Here is a 14,771-nt window from a genome sequence, read left to right on the forward strand (position 1 = left end):
GGTGGTCCAGTGCTTAGGACTCGGCACTTTCACGGCCGTGGGCCTGGGTTCAATCCCTGGTCGGGGAACTGAGATCCTGCAAGCTGTGCAGTGTGGCCAAAAACCCCAAAAAACAAAAATGAAATTCTTCAAAGGGAGATTTATTCCCTGGTCATTCAGGCAACCAGTCAATGATCTGCAATTCTATGAATCTGGACCAAAACAAGGCTGCTTGATTTAGGGGTCAATGTAGACCTCACTTCACCAGATAATTAGCTCGACTCACTCATCATTCTGCTTGTGGGAGCAGCTTACAGGCAGATGAATGTACTGGGATGATGTTTCCAGGCTGGCTCTACAGCCATGAAATTAAAGGAAACAGGTTAACTCCTTTCCCCTCCACCGCATCCCCCCGCTCAAAAAAAAAAAACAAAAACAAAAAAACTGGCTCACGAAGATCACTGTCTCCATTTACTACGGCTTCATGTGCAGCAATCTGGCTTTGGATTCTTCCTCATGATGTCCACCTTAATATCAGACTCATTCCTAACATACTAGTAATGAGAGTAGCTGCCACTGATGGAATGCTTGCCATTTGCCAGGCAGCATGCTGGGGTCTGTACTCATTCTTTCATCCAACTGATATTTATTGAATCTCCACTATGTGACAGAACTGATGTCGTTTTCAAGGTACAGTCTGAATAAAACAATGTTCCTGGGGTCATAGAACTTTCCAGGAGGAGGAAAAAGAAAATAGAAGAATAAATATGGAACATATCAGGTGGTGACTGGGGCTACAAAGAAGAAAGTGGGACAAAGGGGCCAGAGAGGGAACACGTGAAGTGCACTGTCCTAACGAAGCCCACCAGGAACACACTTGAAATTCAGGAACACACTGGGTTGACTGACTCATTGCAACAAGGGAGATCCCCAACACCTTGGGGATCCAGGCATCTAAGTGAGAGGGTGTTCAATGAACTTGTAATAGGTGGATCGTGTTAGGTGACTTGGGAGAGGGTTCATGAAAGCAGGATTTTGCTCTGAACTGGATACTGTCAGGAAGTGAGGGTAATTCTATGATTGGGCATCTTGGTAATTCTTATCTAGAAGGTGGGAGGAAGGTGGGGCAGTGAATCATAGTCACCCAAAAGGGAAAATGTAGCCCCATTTGTGGTCTGGACAATCTTGTTCTTATCTGGATTTGGACATGATGATGAAGAGGTCTTGCTTTTGTCTGGATCCATCATGGTCCTAGAGTGTCCTTATTTGATGTTGGTGCTTTGGGAGATTGTTTACATCCAAAAACAGAACAGCTGAGCTGTGTGTGCCAGGCCAGCTCCCGTGCTCAATCCTCCCTCAACCTTCTAAGACAGGTACTATTACTATTTCTCTTTTATAAGTGAGGAAACAAAGGCCCAGAGAGATGAAAGGACTGATGCTAGAGGCTTTTGGGATCTTAGTTCCCCAGCCAGGGATCGAACCCAGGCCCCCTGCAGTGGAAGCTTGCAGTCCTAACCACTGGACCGACTGGGAATTCCCAGTACTGAGCCTTTTGAATTCCTGCGGCAAGACCTCTTCTGCAAAATGGCCAGGGGGACTTTTGGTGGGAGGGTGGGCTCAAAGCCTGCAGGGAGAGCTGCTACCAGCAGACACCCCTAGCACCTAGGTCAGAGGATGTGCAAATGCCCAAGAAATGAAGTCCACCTGATCACTGTCAAGGTGAAAATATTTTTCTCCCAGGTACGAGGAAACAGTTTCCATTTTGTTTAAATTGTAAGGCTTCTTTCTCAATAATCAAAACCCATTTATCTCTGCAATTTATGAACTCCAACCAAAGTTTTAAATACTGAAACGAATATGTTAAAAAAAAAAAAAAAGACCATAAAGGTAAATGCTCTAGCGCACAAGGGTACCAGAGCAGGAGCCCGTTCGGACTTCCGGTATCCCACGTTTTATAACCTCCCTCTTCCACCGCAGCCAGGGCGGGGCTTACCAGCAGGTTTTCCGGCTTGAGGTCCCGGTGGACGATGCTCTTGTCGTGCATGTGCACGAGCGCCTTGCACAAGTCCATGAGCATGAGGGCAGCGTCGCGCTCCGGGAACTTCACACTTTCTATGATGGCATCGAAAAGGTCCCCTCCCTGCACGTACTCCATGATCAGGTAGATCTCCGCGTCCGTTTCATACACTTGATGCAGTTTCACGATGTTGGGGTGAGAGAGGCTCTGGATGATCAGGATCTCGCTGTCGACCATGTCCTCCTTCCCCTTGAGCTTGGACTTGTCTATGATCTTCATGGCGTAGGCCTGCTGGGTGCCGCGGTGCCTGCACTCCTTCACCACCGCGAAGTTCCCGTCCCCGATCACGCGGCCCGGCTCGTACTGCTTGCGCACATCGGCCGCCAGGATGCCCGCGGGCCGCCGCCTCCTGCCGCCCGGCCGCTCCGCCTTGCTTTCCTCCGGCCTCGTCTTGGGCTCCTTTTCTACCCTGGCCGGCGGCTTATCTCGGGAAACCATCCTCCTCCCTCCAGACGCACCCGGCTTTTTCTCCTTTTCCGCCTCCTGCGCATCCCCTCTGGTCCTGGGGAGCTTCTCTGTGTCGAGGTCGGCAGGATGCTCCCTCCGCAGCCAGCCTCCCTGCTTGCTCCTGCCTACGGTCCTGCTGTCTTTCTCCTCTCTTATGGGCTGGGCTTCCCCGACAACGTCCCTCTTGGCCTTGGCTGCTGCTGGGCCATGACCTTCCTGGCCTCCTGGGTCTTGGTCCTCTTTCTTGTCATTGCTTTTGCTGGGTCTCCTCGGCTCCTGAGGCGGGTGCCCGGGACTGCTCCGGGTGCCCTCCTTCCAACCTTCCTCCCCACCCTGGGGCTTCTCCTCAGGGGACCTCCTGCAGCTCCTGGCCCTCACCAGCCTCTCTACGTCATAGCTGGGGCACCTGCCCAGGTCCAGCTCGCTGGTGCCCAGAGAGAGCCGCTCCCTCTGCAGGCTCTGCTGGAGCTCTCTTTCCCGCTTACACTTCTCACACCTGATTATTTCCCCCGACGTCTTTTCAATCTCCACCCCCAGGTGCTTCTCTCCGCTAGCATGCCTCTCCAGGGTGGCATCCCTGGGCACCTTGCTGCTGGGTTCAGGCTCCCACTTCCCCCTCACCCTGTCCTCCACAGGGGTCCTCCCCTGATGTCTGATGGCAGCCTGGGACCTGGCAGCCTCACCGCAGCTCTTGGTGGTCTCGGTCTCCCCACAGTGGTGACCCCCTTTCAGAGCCTTGCTATAAAGCCTGCTTCTCAGCCTTGGAGAGGGGACCCGGCTGTGCTGGGTCAAGGTCAGGGCCCGGGCTTTGCTGGGGTACAGTTCCTCTATAGCCACCTGGATGTTCTTCAGCGTCAGTGGCTCTTTGCCCACGGCTATGAAAGCATCCCCTTCCCTGAAGAAATCGGACACACTCCTGATTTCCCTGCCCTTGAGGTTGAATAGCTTCCTCACACGGTCACTCTTCCATCTGGGAAAGCCCAGGGCCTCTGAGACGTCAGCCAAGAGCTGCTCGAAGGTCTGCACCAACCGTCTATTGAGGAGCAGCGTGATCTTGCGGAGGGGTTGCCCACCCAGCTTGACCACGGTCACGACCCTGGGCTTCAGCAGGCTGCTGTCAGCGTGGACAGGGTGAAGGCTACCCTGGGGGCTGAACATGGGCACCAAGGAGCCTCGAGGCCCCAGGAATGGTTTCTCCAGGCTCCCTGGGCCAGCAGGCAGCCACGTGCCCTGCAGCTTCCGCTCCGTGATTTTCGAGCTTAAACATTTTAGAGAATGTTCACAGAGACCTCGATGTCCTGCAGGGGAAAAAGGACAAAACAGTATTAGTCCAAGGGGTTCAAACAGCCTTCTGGGGTCTTCCCTGGTGGCGCAGTGGTTGAGAGTCCACCTGCCGATGCAGGGGACACAGGTTCGTGCCCCGGTCCGGGAAGATCCCACGTGCCGCGGAGCGGCTGGGCCCGTGAGCCATGGCCGCTGAGCCTGTGCGTCCGGAGCCTGTGCTCCACAACGGGAGAGGCCACAGCAGTGAGAGGCCCGCGTTCCGCAAAAAAAAAAAAAAAAAAAGCCTCTGACCTTCACCAAACCTTTACTAAAGAAGACTGATGCTGTTACAAGTTAGAAGTGTGCTCGTTGAGGATCTGCTTGAAACAGTGGAGCCTTTACCAGTTAGGCCAAGAGAGACCAGGAGTGCAGAATGGAGTTGGCACTGGGCCTGAGGTGCCTCCTCAGGCCTTACGGGGAGCAGGGCGGACCACGCCTTGGGGTCCCCTTCCAGGCAAGGCCTAACCCTGGATGCAACTCCCGCTACCCTAAAGTAAGCTGAGCTTCAAGAATCTACAGCTGAGATAAAAGGTCCAACGTTTGCTGCCCAGGAAATACCAACAAGAGGTCAGAACTTTCTGGAACTTTAAAAAATTCAAATCTTTTTTTTTCCCTTCTAAGTCAATAAGGCTTTATTTTTATCTTTTCCATTTTTTAAAAATTAAAGTATAGTTAATCCACAATGTTGTGTTAGTTTCAGGTACACAGTAAAGTGACCCAGGCACACACACATATACGTATCTATTGCCTTCCAGATTTCCCCTCACCACTAAAGAATCCAAATCTTACCCACTTCTTTGCCAAGAACAGTTTTCTCAGCTTGACTTTCGACCCACTCAGGGTGAGGCAAGATGTGAAGAGGTTATGATCACAGAATTTGAGACAGATATGGATTTGAATCCTGGCATGGCCACTGATTCTTTGCGTGAACTTGGACAAATTACCCACATTCTGTTGTTTTTTTTTTTTTTTCCATCTATGAAGTGAGAATGATAACACCTTCCTCCCAGGATTTTTGTGAAGAGTAAATGAGAAAATGATTATGATTCACTTGAAGGAGTGCTTGACACACAGACAGGGCACAGTGATAGCCAGTTATTAATATTGTCCTTATGATTTTTTTAAATATAGATTTTATTCCTACAGTTCAAATTTATTTCCCTTTTTTTTTTTGCAATTACTTTATGTCAAATTTTTTGCCACATGGCATATCGGATCCTAGCTCCTCAACCAGGGATCAAACCCGTGCCCCCTGCATTGGAAGCACGGGGTCTTAACCACTGGACCACCAGGGAAGTCCCATGTCCTTATGATCTTAATATCTCTTTTGTATGATCATTTCATTTTGGTAGCAAAGGAACTCATGGGCCAACATGAGAAGGTGGTCTTCTCCAAATGGTTTTTCCTTTTGGTATTAAAAAAAGGAAAGAAAGAAACCAAGGTCATATTAATATTATATTAATAATGAGAATGTACTCATTCTCATGGTGTTTCCTGATAAACTGAATAAATGAATAAAACAAGACTCTGTATTTCCTGGTCAAATGTACCCAGCCTTAGCTCATTTTACTGTTTCACTTTATTATGCTTTGAAGATATTGCATTTTTTATCAGCTGAAGGTTTGTGGCAACCCTGGGTCAAGCAAGTCTATTGGCTATTTTTCCAAATAGCATTTGCTCCCTTCGTGTCTCTATGTCACATTTTGGTAACTCTCACAATATTTCAAGTTTGGTCATTATTGTTATATTTGTGATGGTGATCTGTGATCAGGGATCTTAGATGTTACTCCTATGACTCACTGAAGGCTCAGATGATGGTTAGCATTTTTTACCAACAAGGTATTTTTATATTAATGTATGTACATTGTCTTTTTTCCCAATTTATACTTTCTTTTTTTAAATTAATTTTTGTTGGAGTATAGTTGCTTTACAATGTTGTGTTAATTTCTACTGTACAGCAAGATGAATCAGCTATACTTATATATATATCCCCACTTTTCTGGATTTCCTTCCCATTTAGGTCACCACAGTGCATTAAGTAGAGTTCCCTATTTTATACATAGTATCAATAGTGTATAGGTGTCAATCCCAATCTCCCAATTCCTCCCACCCCATCCCCTTTCCCCCTTGGTATCCATACATTTGTTCTCTATGCCTGTGTCTCTATTTCTGCTTTGCAAATAAGATCATCTATACCATTTTTCTAGATTCCACATATATGTGTTAATATATGGTACTTGTTTTTCTCTTTCTGACTTACTTAACTCTGTATGACACTCTCTAGGTCCATCTGTACATTGTTTTTTAAGACATGATGCTATTGCACACTTAATAGGCTATGGTAGAGTGTAAACAAAACTTTAATATGCACTGCAAAATCAAAAAATTTGTGTAACTTCCTTTATTGGAATATTTGCTTTATTGCAGTGCTCAGGAACCAAACCCGCGACAGCTCCAAGGTGTGACTGTACTTGAGACAAAAGTGGTTCAATCTCCTTTTCTTGTCCAGGTCAGGAAAGGAAATAGGAAAATGACAGAATGTGGGATTCAGTTAAACCATGAGAGTGGTTAATTATTAAAGTTGCCCCATAGGATCCGTATGTCATATCCTACGTGCAGCAATCTGCCATTTATGCTTCCTTTAAAAAGAAGATAAAAATGATAATTTTTTTAACATCTTTATTGGAGGATAACTGCTTTACAATGGTGTGTTAGTTTCTGCTTTATAACCAAGTGAATCAGCTATACATATACATATATCCCCATATCCCCTCTCTCTTGCATCTCCCTCCCACCCTCCCTATCCCACCCCTCTAGGTGGTCACAAAGCACCGAGCTGATCTTGTGCTATGCAGCTGCTTCCTACTAGCTATCTATTTTACATTTGGTGGTGTGTATATGTCCATGCCACTCTCTCACTTCATCCCAGCTTACTCTTCCCCCTCCACGTTTCCTCAAGTCCATTCTCTACGTTTGCATCTTTATCCCTGTCCTGCCCCTAGGTTCTTCAGAACCAATTTTTTTTTTTAGATGCCATATATATGTGTTACCATATGGTATTTGTTTTTCTCTTTCTGACTTACTTCACTCTGTATGACAGACTCTAGGTCCATCCACCTCATTACAAATAACTCAATTTCATTTCCTTTTATGGCTGAGTAGTATTCCATTGTATATATGTGCCACATCTTCTTTAACCATTCATCTGTTGATGGACATTTAGGTTGCTTCCATGTCCTGGCTATTGTAAATAGAGCTGCAATGAACATTGTAGTACGTGATTCTTTTTGAATTATGGTTTTCTCAGGGTATATGCCCAGTAGTGGGATTGCTGGATCATATGCTAATTCTATTTTTAGTTTTTTAAGGAAACTCCATACTGTTCTCCATAGTGGTTGTATCAATTTACGTTCCCAAGAACAGTGCAAGAATGTTCCCTTTTCTCCACACCCTCTCCAGCATTTATTGCTTGCAGATTTTTTGATGATGGCCATTCTGACTGGTGTGAGGTGATATCTCACTGTAGTTTTGATTTGCATTTCTCTAATGATTAGTGATGTTGAGCATCCTTTCATGTGTTGGTTGGCAATCTGTATATCTTCTTTGGAGAAATGTCTATTTAGGTCTTCTGCCCATTTTTGGATTGGTTTGTTTGTTTTTTTGATATTGAGCTGCATGAGCTACTTGTAAATTTTGGAGATCAATCCTTTGTCAGTTGCTTCATTTGCAAAATTTTCTCCCATTCTGAGGGTTGTCTTTTCATCTTGTTAATGGTCTCCTTTGCTGTGCAAAAGCTTTTTAGTTTCATTAGGTCCCATTTGTTTATTTTTGTTTTTATTTCCATTTCTCTAGGAGGTGGGTCAAAAAGGATCTTGCTGTGATTTATGTCATAGAGTGTTCTGCCTATGTTTTCCTCTGGGAGTTTTATAGTGTCTGGCCTTACATTTAGGTCTTTAATCCATTTTGAGTTTATTTTTCTGTATGGTGTTAGGGAGTGTTCTAATTTCATCCTTTTACATGTAGCTGTCCTGTTTACCCAACACAACTTATTAAAGAGGCTGCCTTTTCTCCATTGTATATTCTTGCCTCCTTTATCAAAAATAAGGTGACCTTATGTGTGTGGGTTTACCTCTGGGCTTTCTATCCTGTTCCACTGATGTATATCTCTGTTTTTGTGCCAGTACCATACTGTCTTGATTAATGTAGCTTTGTAGTATAGTCTGAATTCTGGGAGCCTGATTCCTCCAGCCCCATTTTTCTCTCAAGATTGCTTTGGCTATTCAGGGTCTTTTGTGTTTCCAAACAAATTGTGCAATTTTTTGTTCTACTTCTGTAAAAAATGCCATTGGTAGTTTGACAGGGATTGCATTGAATCTGTAGATTGCTTTGGGTAGTATAGTCATTTTCACAATGTTCATTCTTCCAATCCAAGAACATGGCATATCTCTCCATCTGTTTGTATCATCTTTAATTTCTTTCATCAGTGTCTTATAGTTTTCTGCATACAGATCTTTTGTCTCCTTAGGTAGGTTTACTCCTAGGTATTTTATTCTTTTTGTTGCAATGGTAAATGGGAGTGTTTCCTTAATTTCTCTTTCAGATTTTTCATCATTAGTGTATCGGAATGCAAGAGATTTCTGTGCATTAATTTTGTATCCTGCTACTTTACCAAATTCATTGATTAGCTCTAGTAGTTTTCTGGTAGCATCTTTAGGATTCTCTATGTAGAGTATCATGTTATCTGCAGACAGTGACAGCTTTACTTCTTCTTTTCTGATTTGGATTCCTTTTATTTCTTTCTCTTCTCAGATTGCTGTGGCTAAAACTTCCAAAACTATGTTGAATAACAGTGGTGAGAGTGGACAACCTTGTTTTGTTCCTGATGTTAGAGGAAATGGTTTCAGTTTTTCACCATTGAGAATGATGTTGGCTGTGGGTTTGTCATATATGGCCTTTATTATGTTGAGGTAAGTTCCCTCTATGCCTACTTTCTGGAGAGTTTTTATCATAAATGGGTGTTGAATTTTGTTGAAAGCTTTTTCTGTATCTATTGTGATGATCATATGGTTTTTCTCCTTCAATTTGTTAATATGGTGTATCATGTTGATTGATTTGTGTATATTAAAGAATCTTTGCATTCCTGGGATAAACCCCACTTGATCATGGTGTATGATCCTTTTACTGTGCTGTTGGATTCTGTTTGCTAGTATTTTGTTGAGGATTTTTGCAACTATGTTCATCAGTGATATTGGCCCGTTGTTTTCTTTCTTTGTGACATCTTTGTCTGGTTTTTGTATCAGGGTGATGGTGGCCTCGTAGAATGAGTTTGGGAGTGTTCCTCCCTCTGCTATATTTTGGAAGAGTTTGAGAAGGCTAGGTGTTAGCTCTTCTCTAAATGTTTGATAGAATTCACCTGTGAAACCATCTGATCCTGGACTTTTGTTTGTTGGAAGATTTTTCATCACAGTCTCAATTTCAGTGCTTGTGATTGGTCTGTTTATATTTTCTATTTCTTCCTGGTTCAGTCTCGGAAAGTTGTGGTTTTCTAAGAATTTGTCCATTTCTTCCAGGTTGTCCATTTTATGGGCATAGAGTTGCTTGTAGTGGTCTCTCATGATCCTTTATATTTCTGCAGTGTCAGTTGTTACTTCTCCTTTTTCATTTCTAATTCTATTGATGTGAGTGTTCTCCCTTTTTTTCCTAATGAGTCTGGCTAATGGTTTATCAATTTTGTTTATCTCCTCAAAGAACCAGCTTTTTTTTTTTTTTTTGTGATACGAGGGCCTCTCACTGCTGTGGCCTCTCCCGTTGCGGAGCACAGGCTCCGGACGCGCAGGCTCAGCAGCCATGGCTCACGGGCCCAGCCGCTCCGCGGCATGTGGGATCTTCCCGGACCAGGGCACGAACCCACGTCCCCTGCATCGGCAGGCGGACTCTCAACCACTGCGCCACCAGGGAAGCCCAAAGAACCAGCTTTTAGTTTTATTGATCTTTGCTATTGCTTTGTTCATTTCTTTTTCATTTATTTCTGAACTGATATTTATGATTTCTTTCCTTCTGCTAACTTTGGGGGTTTTTTGTTCTTCTTTCTCTAATTGCTTCAGGTGTAAGGTTAGGTCGTTTATTTGAGATGTTTCTTGTTTCTTGAGGTAGGATTGTATTGCTATAAGCTTCCCTCTTAGAACTGCTTTTGCTGCATCCCATAGGTTTTGGGTCGTCGTGTTTTCACTGTCATTAGTTTCTAGGTATTTTTTGATTTCCTCTTTGATTTCTTCAGTGATCTCTTGGTTATTTAGTAGTGTATTGTTTAGCCTCCATGTGTTTGTATTTTTTACAGATTTTTTTCCTGTAATTGATATCTAGTCTCATAGCGTTGTGGTCAGAAAAGATACTTGATACAATTTCAATTTTCTTAAATTTACCAAGACTTGATTTGTGACCCAGGATATGATCTATCCAGAGAATGTTCCATGAGCACTTGAGAGGAAAGTGTATTCTGTTGTTTTTGAATGGAATGTCCTATAAATATCAATTAAGTCTATCTTGTTTAATGTATCATTTAAATCTTGTGTTTCCTTATTTATTTTCATTTTGGATGATCTTTAGCACCCCACTAAAGTCCCCTACTACGAATGTGTTACTGTCAATCTCCCCTTTTATGGCTGTTAGCATTTGCCTTATGATAAGTAATGAGGTGCTCCTATGTTGGGTGCATAAATATTTACAATTGTTATATCTTCTTCTTGGATTGATCCCTTGATCATTATGTAGTGTCCTTCTCTGTCTCTTGTAATAGTCTTTATTTTAAAGTCTATTTTATCTGATATGAGAATTGCTACTCCAGCTTTCTTTTGGTTTCCATTTGCATGGAATATCTTTTTCCATCCCCTCACTTTCAGTCTGTATGTGTCCCTAGGTCTGAAGTGCGTCTCTTGTAGACAGTATATATACAGGTCTTGTTTTTATATCCATTCACCCAGTCTATGTCTTTTGGTTGGAGCATTTAATCCATTTACATTTAAGGTAGTTATTGATATATATATTCCTATTACCATTTTCTTAATCGTTTTGGGTTTGTTATTGTAAGTCTTTTCCTTCTCTTGTGTTTCCTGCCTAGAGAAGTTCCTTTAGCATTTGTTGTAGAGCTGGTTTGGTGGTGCTGAATTCTCTTAGCTTTTGCTTGTCTGTAAAGGTTTTAATTTCTCCATCGAATCTGAATGAGATCCTTGATGGATAGAGTAATCTTGGTTGTAGGTTTTTCCCTTTCATCACTTTAAATATGTGCTGCCGCTCCCTGCTGGCTTGCAGTTTTTCTGCTGAAAGATCAGCTGTTAACCTTATGGGGATTCCCTTGTGTGTTATTTGTTGTTTTTCCCTTGCTGCTTTTAATATTTTTTCTTTGTATTTAATTTTGACAGTTTGATTAATATGTGTCTTGGCATATTTCTCCTTGGATTTATCCTGTATGGGACTCTCTGCGCTTCTTAGACTTGATTGACTATTTCCTTTCCCATAGTAGGGAAGTTTTCAATTATAATCTCTTCAAATATTTTCTGAGTCCCTTTCTTTTTCTCCTCTTCTTCTGGGACCCCTATAATTCTAATGTTAGTGTGTTTATTGTTGTTCCAGAGGTCTCTGAGACTGTCTTCAATTCTTTTCATTCTTTTTTCTTTATTCTGCTCTGAGGTAGTTATTTCCACTGTTTTATCTTCCAGATCATTTATGCATTCTTCTGCCTCAGTTATTCTGCTATTGATTCCTTCCAGAGAATTTTTTTTTAATAAATTTATTTATTTATTTTTGGCTGCATTGGGTCTTTGTTGCTGCACGCGGGCTTTCTCTAGTTGCATCGAGCAGAGGCTACTCTTCGTGCGGTACGCGGATTTCTCATTGCTCTGGCTTCTCTTGTTGCAGAGCACAGGCTCTAGGCGCGTGGGCTTCAGTAGTTGTGGCACTTGGGCTCAGTAGTTGTGGCGCACGGGCTTAGTCACTCCACGGCATGTGGGATCTTCCCGGACCAGGGCTTAAACCTGTGTCCCCTGCATTGGCAGGTGGGTTCTTAACCACTGCGCCACCAGGGAAGCCCCCTTCTAGAGAATTTTTCATTTCATTTATTGTGTTGTTCATCATTGTTTGTTTGCTGTTTAGTTCTTCTAGGTCCTTGTTAAACATATCTTGTATTTTCTCCATTCTATTTCCAAGATTTTGGATCATCTTTACTATCATTACTCTAAATTCTTTTTCAGGTAGACTACCTATTTCCTCTTCATTTGTTTGGTCTGGTGGGTTTTTACCTTGCTCCTTCATCTGCTGTGTGTTTCTCTGTCTTCTCATTTTGCTTAACTTACTGTGTTTGGGGTTTCCTTTTCATAGGCTGCGGGTTTGTAGTTACCGTTGTTTTTGGTGTCTGCCCCCAGTGGCTAAGGTTCGTTTAGTGGGTTGTGTTGGCATCCTGGAGGAGGGAACTAGTGCCTGTGTTCTGGTGGATGAGGCTGGATCTTGTCTTTTTGGTGGGCAGGACAGTGTCCGGTGGTGTGTTTTGGGGTGTCTCTGAACTTATTATGATTTTAGGCAGCCTCTGTGCTAATGGGTGGGGTTGTGTTCCTGTCTTGCTAGTTGTTTGGCATAGGGTGTCCAGCACTGTAGCTTGCTGGTCATTGAGTGGAACTGGGTCTTAGTGTTGAGATGGAGATCTCTGGGAGAGCTTCTGCCATTTGATATTATGTGGAGCCGGGTGGTCTCTGGTGGACCAATGTCCTGAACTCGGCTCTCCCACCTCAGAGGCACAGACCTGACACCCCACTGGAGCACCAAGACCCTGTCAGCCACATGGCTCAGAAGAAAAAGGAGCAGAAAAAGAAAGAATAAAATAAAATAAAGTTATTAAAATAAAAAATAACTTTAAAATTATTAAAAATAAAAAAATTAATTAAAAAAAGAAAAAAAAAAGAAAGAGCAACCAAACCAAAAAATAAATCCACCAATGATAACCAGCACTAAAAACTATACTAAAAAACAAAAACAGAAAAACGGACAGACAGACCCTAGAACAATAACTCTAAATACTAAACTAAGATAAACATAAAACCAAAAACAAATTAGATGCAGAAAGCAAACCCCAAGTCTACAGTTGCTCTCAAAGTCCACTGCCTCAATTTTGGGATGATTTGTTGTCTATTCAGGTATTCCACTGATGCAGGGTACATCAAGTTGATTGTGGAGATTTAATCCGCTGCTCCTGAGGCTGCTGGGAGAGATTTCCCTTTCTCTTCTTTGTCTGCACACTCGTGGGGTTCAGCTTTGGATTTGGCCCCGCCTCTGCGCCTCTGCGTGTAGGTCGCCTGAGGGCGTCTGTTCTTCGCTCAGACAGGACGGGGTTAAAGCAGCAGCTGATTAGGGGGCTCTGGCTCACTCAGGCCGGGGGGAGGGAGGGGTATGGAATGCGGGGCGAGCCTGCGGAGGCAGAAGCCAGCATGACATCGAAACAGCCTGAGGTGCGCCATGTGTTCTCTCCAGGAAGTTGTCCCTGGATCACAGGACCCTGGCAGTGGCGGGCTGCACAGGTTCCCGGGAGGGGAGGTGTGGATGGTGACCTGTGCTTGCACACAGGCTTCTTGGTGGCTGCAGCAGCAGCCTTAGTGTTTCATGCCCCGTCTCTGGGGTCCACGCTGTTAGCCGCAGCTGGCGCCCATCTCTGGAGCTCCTTTAAGCGGCACTCTGAATCCCCTCTCCTCCCGCACCAGGAAACAAAGCGGCAAGAAAAAGTCTCTTGCCTCTTCGGCAGTTCCAGACTTTTTCCCGGACTCCCTCCTGGCTGGCTGTGGCGCACTAGCTCCCTTCAGCCTGTGTTCACGCAGCCAACCCCAGTCCTCTCCCTGGGATCTGACCTCCGAGGCTCAAGCCTCAGCTCCCAGCCCCCACCTGTCCCGGTGGGTGAGCAGACAAGCCTCTCAGGCTGGTGAGTGCTGGTCGGCACCGATCCTCTGTGCGGGAATCTCTCCACTTTGCCCTCTGCATCCCTGTTGCTGCGCTCTCCTCCGTGGCTCCGAAGCTTCCCCCTGGCAACCCACCGTCTCTGCCAGTGAAGGGGCTTCCTAGTGTGGAAACTTTTCCTCTTTCACAGCTCCCTCCCTGAGACGCAGGTCCCATCCCTATTCTTTTGTCTCTGTTTTTTTTTTTTCCTTTTGCCCTACCCAGGTATGTGGGGAGTTTCTTGCCTTTTGGGAAGTCTGAGGTCTTCTGCCAGCATTCAGTAGGTGTTCTGTAGGAGTTGTTCCACATGTAGATGTATTTCTGATGTATTTGTGGGGAGGAAGGTGATCTCCACGTCTTACTCCTCCACCATCTTGAAGGTCTCCCCCCAAATGATAATTTTTAAGTGCATTTGAATTGTAGCAGAAAGTCCAGTTGTGCCAGCATGGGCAATTTGGCCCAGCATATTGACACAGAATGTTTTTTGGTTTTTAATTATAACATACAATCTGTTCTGAGATGATTTCCATCTAGACACAGGTGTCCGATTAGATGACAAGTGGTGGCCAGTACTGATCTTCCCACATGCTGAGGATTTATGAGCTTACCAGTCCTGTTTACAGCTAAACTATTTATTTATGTACATCTGTTGTTCCTTTCTTCTCATAGTCTCTCTGATCTGCCTCCATTTTTGGCTGAGAGGGTTGATGCTGAGAGAGGAGAAGAGAGGTCTCCAGCAGTCACACTAGTTCATGTTTCCTCAGGAAACAGGAAGGATGCCAAGGAAGGTAACCTTCAGACGCATGTGTGCAAAGGGACTAAGTCTTCTCATTTGTTTTCCTTAGGGTGCTTCTCACAGAGTGGGACCCTCAATACATATTTGTCAGGCTAAGGAAAGGGAAAAGAATTCTCTATTCCGGGGAAGGTTCAGGGGAGAATCAGGAGGACAAAGGAACATTCTGTGAATACCCTA

At 44.2% G+C, this 14,771-nt stretch overlaps 1 protein-coding gene across 1 annotated transcript in view; it reads right to left on the bottom strand.

The window, feature by feature from the left end:
* The window catches only part of DCLK3 (doublecortin like kinase 3), a 46,174-nt gene that overhangs the window by 11,114 nt on the left and 20,289 nt on the right, over positions 1-14,771 (bottom strand). The window contains exon 2 of the mRNA XM_033402177.2: positions 1,973-3,801. Within this exon, the coding sequence (XP_033258068.2) occupies positions 1,973-3,801 (1,829 nt within the window). The remainder of the gene's footprint in view (positions 1-1,972; positions 3,802-14,771) is intronic.

The sequence above is a fragment of the Orcinus orca genome, chromosome 10, assembly GCF_937001465.1.
Source record: "Orcinus orca chromosome 10, mOrcOrc1.1, whole genome shotgun sequence".
Lineage (NCBI taxonomy): Eukaryota > Metazoa > Chordata > Mammalia > Artiodactyla > Delphinidae > Orcinus > Orcinus orca.